Source organism: Scheffersomyces amazonensis (assembly GCF_036850825.1).
Source record: "Scheffersomyces amazonensis strain UFMG-HMD-26.3 chromosome Unknown RJT21scaffold_5, whole genome shotgun sequence".
Classification (NCBI taxonomy): Eukaryota; Fungi; Ascomycota; class Pichiomycetes; order Serinales; family Debaryomycetaceae; genus Scheffersomyces; species Scheffersomyces amazonensis.
Genome location: NW_027042745.1, coordinates 409457 through 426596, shown reverse-complemented (window position 1 = coordinate 426596; position 17140 = coordinate 409457). Strand labels below are relative to the sequence as shown.

The window sequence follows — 17140 nt, the reverse complement described above, 5'->3', positions numbered from 1 at the left end:
TTTCCACAAAGTATAAACGTAATCGAATTGACCTACATACAAATAAATAAATGAACTAGTCAAAAGCTTAGCTAAAGGGATGAAGGAGCCTAGAGTATTCGGAATATACACACAACACATTTCATTCTTACAGAAAATTTATGTTACAGTAATCGTAAGGCAATTCACTCTTCTCTTTTTGGTGCAAATGAGCGGAATTTTCCTGATGGGGTTTTGTGCAACATAAGTGAGCTGAGTGATTTTTATTTTTGCTTCCTTAGACGATTTTTTCTTTTTTGTGTGATATTTTTTTTCTTACCATCTCAAGCATACAATTTGTTAGCGGAAAACAGCGAAAGAGAGATCCAGTTTGGGCAGTTTGTTCCTGTTGACCAACAAAAAAATTATGACTGAGAAAAGAAAAATTTAAAGGTAACTATGAGCGTAGAGAATAGTATGACTTTTTATTGAAATGCTTGTAGTTAATGGATGAAGAAAAAAATTGTAAACAAGGCTTATCTAAATCGTTTATTACAGATACAGTTTCAAAAGAAAGAATTTCAAGATACATACACGTAACGATAATAGAAATCGAAGTAGAAAATGTAGCGTCGTCCCATAACTAGACGGCATTTAAAAAAAATGTCTCCTTTTACCGTATTAAATATATACAGTACAATGCTTATACCTGTCTATTCCATGCAGGCCGTTATATGCACATACCCGTAAATAAAACATTGTGAGATTATTGAAAACTTATCTAATGCCTTACCAGTATCTATGCACCTCATAACTTGCCTCACCGGAAGATGGAAGAATGTAACGTACGTATCTTCCAAGTTTTAATGTGCACACCAGCCAATGTATGGCCAGATAAAATAATCTAGGCACAGAATAATAATATTTTACTTATACACCATTCATCTGGTAGCATTTTCTTTAAAACAATAAGAGCAATACATATATTTATCAGAGAATAATCGAAAACAATAAGCATTGGCACAAAGAAATCTTGTCATTTCTTCGTATGGTCCATCTTTTTCTTTGCCCATTTGTGTCGCATTTTTTTTATATTGCCGTTTCCCATATTAATAGTGTCGCGTTTTTTCATTGACCATAGCCCGTCAATGCCGAAAAAACTATGCCGAAAATCCAATAGTTTTCGGTATATATTATTTTAGGATGGCATATAATATGGCTATGAACGGTTTTATGAATGGCTTAATACAGTACTATATTTAGTGAAACTATAGTATTTTGTAGACAAACTAAATTTCATCTAAGCGAACCTATTATCAATAATAACTAAGCCTAGTCTGAGATCACAAAAGTAAATGTAGAGTAAATTAATTCACATAGCACTAAATTAATATAAGCAAATGCCTTTTGCAACATTTCTATTATAGAAAGTTTAACTAATAAGCTAATAGTCCTTTACAACACTCCGCCTATTCCGTTATTTGTATTTACTTTTATACTCTATCTACTTTGATCTAATACTCAATTATCGTTACAACATTGTCCTTCTTGGCGAATTAGTTTCAGCATTATTGCTATTGGGCAAAAGTTCGTTATCGTCATCATAATCGAATTCATCCAATTCAAAATCAACATTATTTCCATTTGCGTTACTGGCCCTGGCATCATCCAACAGATTTACAATTCTATCATATCTTGCAGAATTATTGGATGCAGACAAGTTTGATGACTTGCCATAGAACTCTTCGAATAAACTATCAATGTCTTCTAATTCGACTCCCTTAGTCTCTGGATAAAACCAAATAACCACAAAAATACTAATTATACAACTTGTAGCTGGTAATAAATACATTCGCCATCCAATTTGTTCTTGTAAAATAGGCGTTAATTGTCCTACGATATAATTCGCCAACCAATTAGTAGCAACACTTAATGAGACACCCTTTGATCTAATCGCCAATGGATATACCTCAGGAGGAATTAAAAACCCTATTGGTCCCCAACTATAGCCAAATGATGCATTATAAATAATAACTAATATGGCTACCATGGTAGGAGTATATGATCTGTTTAACCACATAATTAATGAAATTAATGATAAACAAACACCCATTGAAAACCCACCACTTATTAATATTGGTTTTCTACCCCATTTATCAACAATAAACCAGGGTGGAATTGTGCTTAATAAATAAATTATACCATTTATACCAGTCATTAATAATGCATATGAATCATTGAAGCCAGCTTCTTCAAATACTAATGGAGCATAATAAGATATAATATTTATCCCATTCAATTGAGCAAATCCTAACGCAGAACAACCAATAAAAATTCTGGATCTATAATTACGAAACATATTCCTCCAACTTCTTTCCGATTTAGGAATTGAAATTCGTTCTTGAAGAATAGAATTCTTAATTATGAAAAATTCCTTTCTTGCTTTATCTACATCATGATGAGAATCATATAATAATGCCAAAACATTTAATCCTTGTTGATCATGATCGACATCTAATAACCATCTAGGACTTTCAACTATAAAAAATCCTCCTACCAATAAAACAAATGCTATTATTACCTGAATAAATAATGGAAGTCTCCAACTTACATTCGACCAGAATTTCGATTCATTGACATTCTTTGGTTGAATGAAATAACTAAAATAATCAACCCAAACTGATAAACAATAACCTATAATATTACCCGTAAATTCAACACAAACCAATTTACCTCTTTCTTCACTTGGACTAATCTCACATTGGTAAGAAGGAACTATAGTAGATAATATTCCCACTCCTATACCAGATAAAACTCTTCCCACACCAAACACCCATAAGTTAATTGCAAAAGATTGCAATGCACCACCAATTATAAAAATAAATGTTCCCAATAAAATTGTACGTTTTCTACCAAAGATATCTGAAATTTTAGCAACTAACAATGATGAAAACATAGCTCCAATTTCCAATATTGATATAACAAGCCCAATTTCAGATTTACTAGGATAATCAAAATAATCATTGAACGTACGAAATGTCAATATTCCTGAACAAACACCTTGTTCATACCCAAATAAAGATACAAAAAATGATACAAATGCCGAAGTAAAATATACTAGAAATGTTCCTTTAAATTTTAATTTTGATGTATACTGTTTACAATTAAAATCGACATGAGCATATAAATTTCCGAAATCATCCATGTATTCATTGACAGAAATTGAATTATTTCCACCTTCTAGAAGATGTTGTTGTCGAAGACCTTGATTTGAGTCACCATATTTTACGGGATCAAATTCATCGCTATTATTATCTATTTCAACACTGAAATCATCGTCATCATCATCGTCATCATCATTATCTCCAGAATGATCAGAGTATATGATTTCCTTCTTTTCTGAAGATGGTCTTCCCATATCCTGAACAATTATTTTCGGTATCAAACTAGCCGGTCCAGAGGTTTCATGATCAGTCGCAGTAGTTATTAATGGTTGACTGAAAAGTACTTCCGCATGTTCCTCATCAAATGGATTATCATTAGCATTCTCATTATCATTAGCATTAACTTTGCTATTATTTATTCTTATATATGCCATTGTTTATTATATTAATATACGGTAAACATTTACTCTATACTTTTTTGACTGTATACTAATTAATTCTAACCACAACACAATCAAATTTAATTATTAATACAAAATTTATTTAAATATTCAATGGTCAATTCCTTGTGTCGCAGAATACCAAACTTACACATAGCCTAGCCTATGATAAATAATTGCGCATTATATTTTTTTTTGGTGAAGTTTGGGGTTAAGGAGTAAATCTACGCGTATGACGTAATGTGACAAATAACGAACCCAAACGATAACTAATTCCGCTTTAACAAATTTGTCTGATTTGCGGCAGACATACTTAATCTGATCAATATATTTAAGGGCTGTGGGCTTTTTTCTTAACAAGTCTCAATAACGGTTGCAAATTTAGTATACACAATGCTTACGGATTCTATTTTCAATTCTTCTTCTACTACTACTACTACGCACAAAAACAAATTACATGCTTTAATTATGTTTATTAAAGTCTATAAGAATAAATATTTCAGTAGCATGTCCCAGATAGATCTCTTCTATGGAACATTTTGTAAAGTTTGGTTTTTAAATTAAGTATAGTCTGAAATGATTTTGATTTTAGTATGATCAGATATGTACAGAACGTTACAGCCGTGAATTTATGGAATATATAAAGTAGAAGTTAATTATCCAAAACTTATGCTGATTTTCCACGTTTAAGATAACTTTCAATGTAGAAAGCAGCAAATAACCCAGTTAAAGGTGCTAAGTAAGCCACATTGATTAAGATAGGTAAGGCTTGATCAGGAGTATTAATACAACTAATGATTTTTAAATTTTCATAATCAGATGTATCAACAATCCAAATAAATGCATGTAAAATGGCAATGGAACCACCAACCACAAATTGAGTGATTTGTAAACTAGTTAAAACCCTCTTGAAAATGATTGGAACTCTGATATGTAAACAACTTAAGGAGAAATAGAAATACATAAGGGAGTGAATAAATGAGTTAAATACAACAAAGATCCAAATAGGTGGGGATTGAAATCTAATACCGGCCCACATACACATCATAGCACCAGAATGGTGATAACTTTGTAATAAAGATGATGGTCTACCTTTTAAAAGAATTATAACTGTATCTAAAACTTCATAAAATTTAGAAATATAAAACCACCATCCAAATATTTCTAAATTATGTTGACCAACTTTGTCAACAACTAATTTTGAAAAGATTCCTTGATTAGAATCACAAATAGATTGAAAGAATACTTCAAATGATTTATAATTAATTTGTTTTGTATTAAGGGAATTTAATAAATTTGGTAAGATTAATCCTTTAAATAATTCCATATTACTTAAAATTGAAGATGTCATTCCAATAAAAGTCCATACTGAATAAGCACATAAAAAGACATTATGTAAAAAAACAAAGACATTAAATATACTTGATCTTGCAATACAATAAGGAGCAGCACCTAAACGTTTAGGGATAGACTTTTTTTCAGCTTCTTTTGGATTTGCTTTATAATATTTGTTTAATTGACGTTTAACAACAATTGGATTAATGAAATGAACTGAAGTGAAATATACCAAGGCAATAGTTAATGGTGTCATAACATTCATTGACCCATCAAAGATCCATGTTAAAATCGCATTATCAAATGGTGAAACAGGTATTGGAGTGTCTAGCGTAGGTAAATGCCAGGCATCGAGATTTGGTAACCCAAATTTAACTAATCTTGAATTAACAATATCCATCGGGTCTATGGTCTATAGTAAATATATGAACGACTCTAAATGAACTTACACTAAGTATAAAATTAGTTAGTCAATTAAAATTCTTTACGATCGTAAAAATTAAATCATACAACTATAATAATCAATCTAGATATATATGTATATTATATACTAATTTAGTTTAGGTGTTGAAAATTTCTAGTCGCAACCCATTCATTTCCGTAAAGGGAAACTCCAGTTTTTTAGAGATTTCCCATCATTTTTTTTTCAACTTGTTGCTAAATATTTATTTAGGTCGGCCTTTGCTATGGAATCGGATAAGAAACAATAGTTGCAATTTGCTTGGATCTTATTATTATTGTATCAACTTTTTACTTTATTTCGATTCTATTTGTTTCCTTTACTTAATTGTTATTTATACTACTGTGACACATGGGTTATGTTAATCTGCTCATTCCCTGCGTCTTCGTGTACCCTAAAATGGTAAATACGCAGAAGACATTTAAAAAATCCCCCTATTTCACATAGTTTCATTTTAATAATTTTTCTTGAATTATTGGCTGTAAAATTCTATCCGGCCGTATTTTGTTTATTTGCACTTTTTTTTTGTTGGTCTAACCGCTTTATTTTGGGTCTTTTTTTTCCCGAGGTTAAACTCCCTTAACTCCTCGGTGGTCACGAGGGAAATGTCAGCTGATGTGGTTGCAACATATGTGTCCTACAAGAATATATTATAATGTTTGTAATATTGTAATAATGCATTTTTATTAAGTAAAGACTTCATTAAAATCCTTGTGAATTTGTAGTTGAAGCTTTCATGAATCTATGATATATAATGTACATACTGGTTAGTTTTATGCGGAGAAACGTCAATGTTAAAGTTCGTAACGATTTTTCTAGCTTTTGGTTGAGCTATAGGTATATTATTGTTATTAATATTATTGGTATTAGTAATAGGTTGTAATGGTATTGATAATGCATGTTGAGTTTCCTCAATTAATGGATCAAAATCGTAATGACCCTTTTCTAAGATTAAAAATCCCTTTTGTCTTAAATAAATTGTTAATGATTCAATAGCAGCATTTAAATTATCTTGTTCATAGTAACTAAGTAATATTTGATGATAATTTGTAGTACCTGATTCATTTAATGGAACTTCATTAACAAGAATTTCAATCCCTAATAAGATTTTAAAAGGTATAGATATGTTGTCATAAAAATCTTGTTTTAAAGTTCCATTAAAGTTATCTTCAAATTTACCTGGGTTAGCAGTTATCTTGAATTCGTAATTACTAGGCAAGACTGATTTTAATTTGGTAAAACACAGCTTAATCTTACTGTCTGCCCCTTTGATATCAATAGTTAAACTATTTCCATTACCATTTTCAAATTTAAAGTCTTCAATAGAAGTAGGGAAACTAATAAAAGAATTGGTTTCAATTTCCATTTCATTAATAGCTTGTATCTTGTTATTATTGATTAATAATAAATAATGACTCTTTAATAATTGGAACTTTAAAGTGTTATAAATAGTAATATTGGTATTATTATTATTATTATTATTATTATTATTATTATTGGGCATAATGTTATTCATACAACACTTTAATACCAATTGATCAATTTCATATTTTGCCAATTCAATATTCTTTTCATTCTTCCTTGGACATTTAATTAAAACATTATTAAGTCTTCTAAATGAATAAATCTCTTCATTTGATATACTATTCAAATTGGAATTGGAAAATTTAATAAAAACATTATACTTTTTCATAATTGATTGAATTATTGAACCTCCATTCCCAATGATTGATTTATGAAAGACTTCTGGAATATTAAATTTCAATTCAGCTGGTAATTCTAATTCAAGTAATTCCAAACCTTGAAGTAAACTTTGAAATGTAGTATCATTAATTTCAAAATCTATAAAGAAATTATACTCATTAAATGGTTTGAATTTAATTATAGATAATTGATTATTCAATTGATTCAATATTTTAATTAATTTCCCATTCTTTTTACCACTAATAAAATCTCTTTGTGAATTGTTTAATTCTATTCTTAATTTGATTTGTTCAAAGCTCATATTCAATGAAGTCATTTTTAAAAGTAATTGTTTTATTTCACTCGACTCTCCATTGATATCTAATCCGTATTTAGTTGAGTTAATAACACAAGACTTTTTCAGAGATAATAATTGAATTAATAAATATTCATTATTAATATTACTACCATTCAATTGAATAGTATAGTAATTTGAACAGATTAAATTAATCTCCAGTATGACTTCATTAAGAGCATCTAATGAAGTACCTTGAATTAAAATTCTAGCTTCCTTAGATCCAAGGTTAGGCAATTGAATGAAAACACCTTGATTAAACATTATATTAAGGATATCATTTTGATTGTATAATGTAATTAAATCCAATTTAACTTTAGTTATATCAAGTTCTTTAACCATCAACTGTTTCTTATCATTTATGATCTTTGATAATATTTGTTTGGTTAATAAGATTTCAGGAATAGATTTGCTTGTAATCCATAACTTTCTACTGGAAATCTTTGAATTGAATAAGTTTGGTAATAAGTCAGGAATATAAATATTAGAATTAGTTTGTTTAGCAATTTGAGTAAAATTAACTAATTGTTTACCACCAATAATGGGAATCAATGACAATTCAATATCAATTGAATCCAAATAATTATTATTGATTAAATTATCAATTAAGATTCTCGTTGATGTCTCGGTAATAGTAATATTATCTTGATTACCCAATATATGAATTGCATAATTTCCAGCTGCAATTGTTTTGGAGAAACAAGATTTATCATTATTTATTATAATTTCAACTTTATATTGGTTGGCTAATTTATATAATTCTGCAGTAAATTTTTCATTTATTTTCATAAACTCACCAGGAGTTAATGGAATAGTTTTAAAACTTACTTGATTGTATTTTTGCATAATTTTTGTTCTTGATTTAGTAACAAAATCAATTGATCCATTAAATGATACTGTTATTAATTGATTATTTTCTATTAAATTTATATAATTACCATTCTTAGTTTGTTGAGTATTTATCTGTTGAATAATTTGTTTTAAATTATATAAATTATCAATCATTCTATAAGAAGATCTCGTTTGTTCATTAACATATTCGTTCCATATTTGAGGACTTGATTCAAAGTACGTTATTAAATTTGGTTTGGTAAATTTGGGATCTATTATGAAGCTATATTCAAAGTTTAAAATAGTAGTATTCATTATAAATTGAGGAAGAAAGTTATAATATGGAGTATAATAATAGAAGAATTTAATGAAGACGAAATGAAGAAAATTCACTCAATTTATTAGTAACCACAGAATAGAATATACTCAATTATAAAAGATTAGATATATTAAATAATTAAATAAATTTATCAGAGGATGATTGCAAAATGGTGCTGTTATATATATTTAAAGATTTACGTATATAACCAAGTGTTTAACCTGCATATTTGGTTGATGATATACTCATTTAGTTACCGAATAGGCAAACATGTGCTTTAAGGCGTAAATTATATGCATATAGAATTAAATATGTTTACATTTATGATAAAATTGGTAACTTTCGATTTGTAGTTTGTTTATTAATATTTTTAATTTTGTTCTCACTTGCCTAATTAGGAAACAAGTGATGGTCAACTTATTTTTCAGTTAGGGAAAAAAAATGTATGAGAATGCCTAGGTTCTTACCTAAAAGGGTTATAGTGGAACGACATTAAGCCGCAGAGACCAAGATATTGATTTAAGCGGAGACTAATTAATAAACTTACTAGATCTAGTTAAAAGGGTAATAAATATATTGAATGACCCTTTCAATAATAATTTGAAACAGTTGCAAAATTGTATAGTAATATGCGTGATAAGGTATTAATTATATCTAATGTTTATTAATTACTTCTAAAATTATAATCTTTTTGTATCCCATACGTATACCATTTCATCCCAACCAGTAGTAGCAACCCAACCTGGTTCACCCCATAAACTATAATCACATCCAATTACAAATTCTTTATGACTATTGAATACCCCTCTACAACCTCCATTTTGAAGATTAAGGAATCGTGCCTTTTCGTGAGATTCATCTCGCCAAATTCTAACACTCATATCATATGAAGTACTTATAAGTTCTTGACCATCATGAGGAGACCATTGAATTTTACGAACGGCAAATTCATGACCTAATAATTCATTTAATGGAGTTGGACCCCTAACATGATAAGATGGTTGAGTAATATTATGTTGATCTACTTTAGAAATTAATCTTAAGTCCCATATTCTAATCGATTTATCAGTACCTGCTGATGCAACAATTGTGGATTTATATTTATTCCAATCACAACTTAAAGCTTCTAATCCTCCATGAGCTATATAATCCATTTGTAAAGGATTTGGAGCTCTTATATCCCAAATTTGTAGGTGAGATGATCCACTACAACTAATGATTGTAGATGGTGAATGTGGAGAAAATGTAGCATTATATATACAATTAATAGTATTAATCAGATTCTGAGTTTGTTGATGCAGTTGTTGATGAGATAATGGTACAGTTGTACCTGGTGGTTGTAATTGTGGTTGAACTTGAGTAGTGGACGCTATTGATGATGGATTTTCAAGTGTTAACAATGATTGATTTCTTTGAGGAGACCAAACTTTTATAGTACCATCCCAACTTGAACTAACAAAGTTACTTTTATCTACCAAATTCCAATTAACTGAAAATACTTCTCGTCCATGTTCTTTCCAATTCATAACAGGGAATTGACCCACAGTTAAATCAAATAATTTTATTGATCCATCTCCACTTGCTACTGTCAATTGATTTTCATGAACTTCACTCCATGAAACATCAAATAAACCATCTTGAGTTTCCCAAGATATTTGATCTCTTATAGTTCCATTATTCTCTATATTTAATACAAATAATCTTCCATTACCAACCAATCCATAGTTAGCTGCACTAGCTACTGCTAATTTATTGTCAAAGTATGGAGAGTATTGTACACCATAACCATTATAACCTCGAGTTCTAAATGATAACATTCTTCCACATAAATAACCTAATGGATATTTATATTCTCAACCTATACAATATGAAAATTAATATGAAAATTAATATGAAACTTACAAGAAAGCTTTAATTTCCTGGAGTAAAACTAAAACTTTTGACTAATATCTCCAGTGGATCTTTTTTTCCGAGGCCCTCATAATAAAAGTGCGGGATTGCAAAATTTGCGGATTATGATTAAAGTATGATTAAAGATTTAATTATGATTAAAGTATTAATTATTATTATTAATTATTATTATTTATATGCTAATCTATACGATGAATTATATAGGAAAGGAATGTTGTTTATATACTAGATATCAAATAAACCTGTATCTAAAGTCTTTATAATATGATGATATTTTTCATCAATATTGTCTTTAGTTAAAAATCCAAATTGAATAAAATCTCCCATAATTAAGGCAACTTTTTGTTGAGAATATTTCAAATAATCGAAATCATCATCACTTGAAGTAATTGCTTCTTCAACAGTAATATTATCATTGATATTTAAATTATCAATTCCATTAGTAGTGATAGTATAGGTACTATCAACCCCTTGTTCTACTGTAGAATTAGAAATTAATGAAGATGATTTAATAGGACCATTTTGAATTAATCCCCAAAGTGTCCAATAAATTTGAACAGTAGATCTCCAGAAGACACATTCATTATGCAATTTTTTTATTTCAAATTCAATCAAATCACTGGCATTTATATTACCTTGTTCTAATGAAATCTTAGTTTTAGTGATTAAATTTGATGAAGGAAATTGAAAGTCATATTCAATATAACTCTTAATCAAATTCAATTGTTCAATTTGATTTGGATATTTTTCTTCATGAATATAGTATGATTGAGTTTCATCATGATAATCTGACATCCATTCAGAGAAATGATTAACAATATCTACTGCAGGAATATTGCAACCTGAATATTCAAAATCAATGACTACCAAATTATTATCTCTCTTATTAGAAGTGGTGGCAATAGCGACATCTTCATCATTTTCTTGATCACTATTAACAATTTCTTTAGGATTAAAGGATTCATGTAAAAGTAAATTACCATATTGAGTATCATTATGACAGAATCTATAGTTATTAGAAAAATTAGTTTCATCATATTTCTTAAATAACCACTCTTTATACTTAAAGACTAATTGTTTAAAGGCTTGAAAATCCACAAAAAATACATCTTTTGGATCCTTACCGTTATCAATAAATGTTTGTAAGTACTCCCTTTCAAAAAGATCTAACCACTTATATATTAATTTCCAAGAATTTGGTAATGGAGAAGAAAGGTCATCAGAATCTAATTCAATTTTATAATGCAAGTCTTTCATTCTTCTACCTAACATTTGAGATATGACTTGATCTCTAATATCTAATTTGCCTAAAGTTCTAAATCCTTCTAAAAATTGTTCAAATCTACCATTTGTGAAAATACCTAATAATCTTGGACCTATTCTTTTTGATGATAATTTAATTAAAGTTTTCAATTCAACATCTCTATCGATTAATTCATCGACATTCTTACCATAAACTCTTAATAATAATGAAGGTAATCTTAAATTTTGATGATGATCATAATATTCAATCTTATAAATAGAATTAGTTAAAGCTCCACTTATACGATTTACAAAAATATTAGATACAGTTAATTGACGTTTATGCCATTTACTAATTTTTAATGTTTTAATTAATACTAATAAATCTTGTTTGAAGAAATCTAATGGTAAACTATTATCTAATGTAACATCTACAGTTGGAATAGATCTTTCACTATCAATATTAGTTGGTGTAACAACTATTTTAGTTAATGATGAACTTGATAACGATCTTTTCCCACTTAAAGAGGGTCTTCTAGTACCACTTGATGATCTTGAAGGTGGTTGAGTTCTTGATTTTGATCTGGATCTAGATCTTGATCTTGAATCCTTAACAATACTTCCTAAATCTGCAGTACTCATTTTGGACTTTTAATATGTGATTATATGATTATTGAAAAGTTTTTTATTATCACTCCCCAAATTTAACCTTTAAAATTTTGCTTGCAGTTTGTGGTTCTTATCGGCCCCATGGGAAAATTTGCTGATCTGTCTCGTGACAGTTGAGCCGATTGACGAAGCGGGTGCACGACTAACAAAATACGAATATTGAGCTACCAAGTATTTATTAATTGTTACAAGTTTTTGATGTGTAATTAAGTAATTATGTCACATAACTAGTGTAGATATATTGTATATGAGATTATAGTAAAACTTACAGAGTCTTACTGTTATTAAATTTCGTTCGATTATTAATTTTAGGGAGACATAGAGCGAAAAATACACTAAATTGCTAATCTCTTAGGTCAGCTAAACAAATTTACATAAATTTGTTTTCTCACCCAATAAAATATTTTAGAAGTTTCTGAGGTGAAACAATTGATCATCTGATTCAGAATATATCTCAAGGTTTAATATTTTGACTCATTAGGTTAGGTATGGACTGTCTCAATAAATTGAGCATTTCAACTAATACCAATTAGTGATTAACTAAACAAAGAATCACATTCATATCATAAATAATCCTCTATGACTCATTGACTCTGAAACTCCAAGACTCCGACTATATTAAAATATCTATATCATTTACAATTCGTTACCTCTTAACACTGCTCGACTTATTTGCACCCAAATATATAATAATTTATTTAGTTCGTACTCGAACACGTGACTGATATCCAATAATAAATCAGCAAATCAATTTTACTAACCATATAGTGAAGATGATGGACTAATTAGGCAATTCGGTGCACACACGCAGTTTTACAGTCCAAAAAAATTTATAAACTGTCAAATGAATGAAGGGCCATAAGAAGATTAAAGATTTAATAATAAGTAAGACCAGGATAATGCTTCGTAGCTTAAAACAACAGCCAAGTAGCTGGAAGCGTAGTTTGGCTACAATTGCCGATCCAGCGGCTAATCCTAATCGAGTTCATGGTGGATTAAAAGATTCTGATCGTATTTTCCAAAATGTTTATGGAACTTATGGACATGATTTAAAATCAGCACAAAAGATGGGAGATTGGTATAAAACTAAAGAAATTATTTTAAAAGGTGATAAATGGATTATTGATGAAATGAAAAAATCTGGTTTAAGAGGTAGAGGAGGTGCTGGATTCCCCTCTGGTCTTAAATGGTCATTTATGAATCCTCCAAATTGGGAAAAAAATGTTGGACCAAGATATTTAGTAGTTAATGCTGATGAAGGTGAACCAGGTACTTGTAAAGATAGAGAAATTATTAGAAAAGATCCTCATAAATTAGTTGAAGGATGTTTATTAGCTGGTAGAGGTATGAATGCTACTGCTGCTTATATTTATATTAGAGGTGAATTTTATAATGAAGCAGTTATTTTACAAAATGCTATAAATGAAGCTTATAAATCTGGTTTACTTGGTAAAAATGCTTGTGGTTCAGGTTATGATTTTGATGTTTATATTCATCGTGGTATGGGAGCTTATGTTTGTGGTGAAGAAACTGCATTAATTGAATCAATTGAAGGTAAAGCTGGTAAACCAAGATTAAAGCCTCCTTTCCCTGCTGGTGTTGGTTTATTTGGTAGACCAACTACTGTTGCTAATGTTGAAACTGTATCTGTTGCTCCAACTATTTTAAGAAGAGGTGGAGATTGGTTTGCATCATTTGGTAGAGAAAGAAATTCTGGTACAAAATTATTTTGTATTTCTGGTCATGTTAATGAACCATGTACTGTTGAAGAAGAAATGTCAATTCCATTAAAAGAATTATTAGAAAAACATTGTGGTGGTATTAAAGGTGGATGGGATAATTTATTAGGAGTTATTCCTGGTGGATCATCAGTTCCAATTATGACCAAAGAAACTTGTGAAAATGTTTTAATGGATTATGATGCATTAAGAGATGTTGGATCAGGTTTAGGTACTGCAGCTGTTATTGTTTTAAATAAACAAACTGATATCATTAGAGCTATTCAAAGATTTGCTCATTTCTATAAGCATGAATCATGTGGTCAATGTACTCCATGTAGAGAAGGTACAACTTGGTTACAAAGAATGATGGATAGATTTGTTTCTGGACAAGCTACTGAAAAGGAAATTGATATGATTTTTGAATTAACTAAAGAAGTTGAAGGTCATACTATTTGTGCTTTAGGTGATGCTGCTGCTTGGCCAATTCAAGGTTTAATTAAATCTTTTAGACCTGTCATGGTAGATAGAATTAATGAATTTAAAGCTAAGAATGAAACCATTGGTTATGGTGGTTGGATAGAAGGTGGTAAAGTCAAAGAAGGTAGAGTGGTTGACAATCCCGTTCCAGCCCATCATTAATCAATCATCATAGATATATCACATACAATCATTCTTTATTGATTGTTTAATCATTAATCATACCTACACAAAAAAAAAAAAAATTGCATAGTATCTCCTCTGGATATTCTTTTCTAATTCCTGTAATTTTAATTTTACTGGATTTTCTATATACATTTTGTTACATTAGTCATTTTTCATTTATATTATTACTTATTACTATATTTATATATTCGTTAAAAAGTTTATAACTCATATTGTAAGTAGTAGACCGGCCCTGATCTTCCCCTCCTTTGACTCCGAAAAATTCCAACTTACGGCGAGTGAAAAAAAATTGAACGGGCATAAAGATAACCTACTACTCCGAACTGGACCTGCTAGATCTGAAAATATTCGGTGTAAGTGGTACTTTGTTAATTAGTGACGGTGTACTAAATTTGTGGAATTTTTTTTTAACTATTGAGAGTTTATAATTTTCATTAATTTAGATCAGTATTAATTGGACGTGTTTGTCACTTCATCGGAGGTAGTATTATACTTATAGATATATTCTTATTACGTGTTCTAGTATGAAGTTTGGTAAAGTATTATTACTTGCAAGTCTAGTGGTTACTGGAGCTCATGCTGCTGCCGCAGTAGTGGATGCAGCAGTAGTGGATACTTCAGCTACCAGTAATTCAATTAATTCAATTAAACTCAAGTCTGATGATGAAGTTGGATCAACAAATATCGAATTATCTGAATCATCAAATTCAAAATCTGAATCTAGAATTGGAGTTAAAAAGATTGAACCAGAAGATAATCATCCAACTCCAAGTCATGAAAAACAACCATTAAATCCTTATAAACAATCAAATTCAGAAGATGAAGAAGAACCAAGTTCTTATAATTCATTCATTATGTCTGTATCAATGATTATTGTATCTGAAATTGGTGATAAAACTTTCTTAATTGCTGCATTAATGGCTATGAGAAATTCAAGATTTATTGTATTTTCAGCTGCATTTAGTGCATTAGTTGTAATGACTATATTATCTGGTGTTGTAGGTCATGCATTACCAACATTAATTTCAAGAAGAATTACTCAATTCTTAGCTGCAATTTTATTCCTTGTATTTGGTGGTAAATTATTAAATGAAGGATTAAATATGTCAAAGGATTTAGGAGTTGAAGAAGAATTGGCTGAAGTAGAAGAAGAAATTGCTATGAGTAAAATTAATAGTCAAATGAATGATATTGAAGCTGGTCAACAAGGTACTTCTCAAACTACTACTCCTGTTACTAAAGAATGGTATTCTGACTTTTTAACTAATTTTGAAAATTTAGCAGAATTTGTATTATCACCAGTTTGGATTCAAGTATTTGTTATGACATTCCTTGGTGAATGGGGTGATAGATCTCAAATTGCAACCATTGCAATGGCAGCCGGATCTGATTATTGGTTTGTTATTTTAGGGGCTATTATTGGTCATGGAGTTTGTACTGCTGCTGCATGTATTGGAGGTAAATTATTAGCTAAAAAGATTTCAATGAGAAATGTAACTTTAGGTGGAGCTATTGCATTCTTTGTTTTCTCAATTTTATACTTTTACAATGCTTATTATGATCTTGAAGGTTAAATTTCTAAATTATGTATATACATTGTAAATTAGACATTACATAATTTACATAACTACTTTTTAAGAATATTATAGAAAATGTTATAACTCACCTTGATACATAAATTTTAATACTTGATTTGGATTTAATCCTTTAGTACCTCCTGAAGTTATACTTAATTCAATATCTTCCTTTTTTCTTTCAGCATCTTTCTTTTCATGAGCTTCTTTTTTACCTTCCTCAGTTTCTAAATAATCTAATTCTTCAACTGTATGAAATCCATAAAATTGGAAAGATTCACGTAATTCTTGAACTTTTGCAAAACACCATTCAGCAAATTCATCATCTCGTTGTAAAGTTCGATCATCACCATTTACAGTATCTCTTGTCTTTATCGCACTTTCTATCCATTCATCTACTTCTGGTAATGGTTTTTTTCTTAATAAAGTTGTTAATAATCCTTCATGTTGGGTAGTTGGAAATAATGATGTAGGATATACATTTGTATTCATTAATAATTCATCATTAGAACTAATATTTGTAGCTATAGAATGTAATTGAGTAATTAATACTTGAAATTGACTTTGAAAATGTGCATATGAAGGTAATTTCACCTTATTAGGATGTCTATTATGCAGATTAACTTGTTCAGCAAGTTTTCGTAATGATAAATGGACTTGATTTAATCGATTTCGTATAGCTTCTAATGATTCTGTAGGGATTTGTGAGTTATCTGTTTGAACTGGTGGACTTGTCTTCTTCCGGATCAATCCGGCACTTTGACTCATATTTAATTTAAAGATACAGACTGTATATATACTTCAGTTTTGAGCTT

At 29.4% G+C, this 17140-nt stretch overlaps 8 protein-coding genes across 8 annotated transcripts; 2 read left to right on the top strand and 6 right to left on the bottom strand. All coding sequences in view use genetic code 12, as the record gives it.

The window, feature by feature from the left end:
* Positions 1-1489: 1489 nt before the first annotated feature.
* HGT5 (Hgt5p) lies at positions 1490-3556 on the bottom strand (the record flags this gene model as incomplete). Its single annotated transcript, XM_064880317.1, has 1 exon — positions 1490-3556. One exon carries the CDS (start codon positions 3554-3556, stop codon positions 1490-1492), a length of 2067 nt encoding a protein of 688 aa, XP_064737209.1.
* Positions 3557-3907: 351 nt separating this feature from the next.
* Positions 3908-5435, bottom strand: RJT21DRAFT_121664 (uncharacterized protein). Its single transcript, XM_064882172.1, has one exon. The coding sequence runs from the start codon at positions 5295-5297 to the stop codon at positions 4230-4232; it is 1068 nt and encodes a 355-aa protein (XP_064737208.1). The 5' UTR covers positions 5298-5435; the 3' UTR covers positions 3908-4229.
* Positions 5436-6099: 664 nt separating this feature from the next.
* RJT21DRAFT_87155 (uncharacterized protein) lies at positions 6100-8541 on the bottom strand (the record flags this gene model as incomplete). The annotated part of the gene is made up of 1 exon (XM_064885514.1): positions 6100-8541. The coding sequence occupies one exon, from the start codon at positions 8539-8541 to the stop codon at positions 6100-6102; it is 2442 nt and encodes an 813-aa protein (XP_064737207.1).
* A 684-nt stretch (positions 8542-9225) lies between these two features.
* On the bottom strand, positions 9226-10362 carry PEX7 (Pex7p; the record flags this gene model as incomplete). Its single annotated transcript, XM_064885518.1, has 1 exon — positions 9226-10362. The coding sequence occupies one exon, from the start codon at positions 10360-10362 to the stop codon at positions 9226-9228; it is 1137 nt and encodes a 378-aa protein (XP_064737206.1).
* A 96-nt stretch (positions 10363-10458) lies between these two features.
* On the bottom strand, positions 10459-12390 carry RJT21DRAFT_121659 (bifunctional choline kinase/ethanolamine kinase). The gene has a single exon (XM_064882171.1). It carries the CDS (start codon positions 12338-12340, stop codon positions 10682-10684), a length of 1659 nt encoding a protein of 552 aa, XP_064737205.1. The 5' UTR covers positions 12341-12390; the 3' UTR covers positions 10459-10681.
* An 850-nt stretch (positions 12391-13240) lies between these two features.
* On the top strand, positions 13241-14810 carry NDH51 (Ndh51p). The gene has a single exon (XM_064882170.1). It carries the CDS (start codon positions 13267-13269, stop codon positions 14725-14727), a length of 1461 nt encoding a protein of 486 aa, XP_064737204.1. The 5' UTR covers positions 13241-13266; the 3' UTR covers positions 14728-14810.
* Positions 14811-15164: 354 nt separating this feature from the next.
* On the top strand, positions 15165-16366 carry GDT1 (putative ribosome biosynthesis protein). The gene has a single exon (XM_064884661.1). It carries the CDS (start codon positions 15276-15278, stop codon positions 16323-16325), a length of 1050 nt encoding a protein of 349 aa, XP_064737203.1. The 5' UTR covers positions 15165-15275; the 3' UTR covers positions 16326-16366.
* On the bottom strand, positions 16366-17140 carry MED8 (Med8p). The gene has a single exon (XM_064884662.1). The coding sequence runs from the start codon at positions 17091-17093 to the stop codon at positions 16407-16409; it is 687 nt and encodes a 228-aa protein (XP_064737202.1). The 5' UTR covers positions 17094-17140; the 3' UTR covers positions 16366-16406.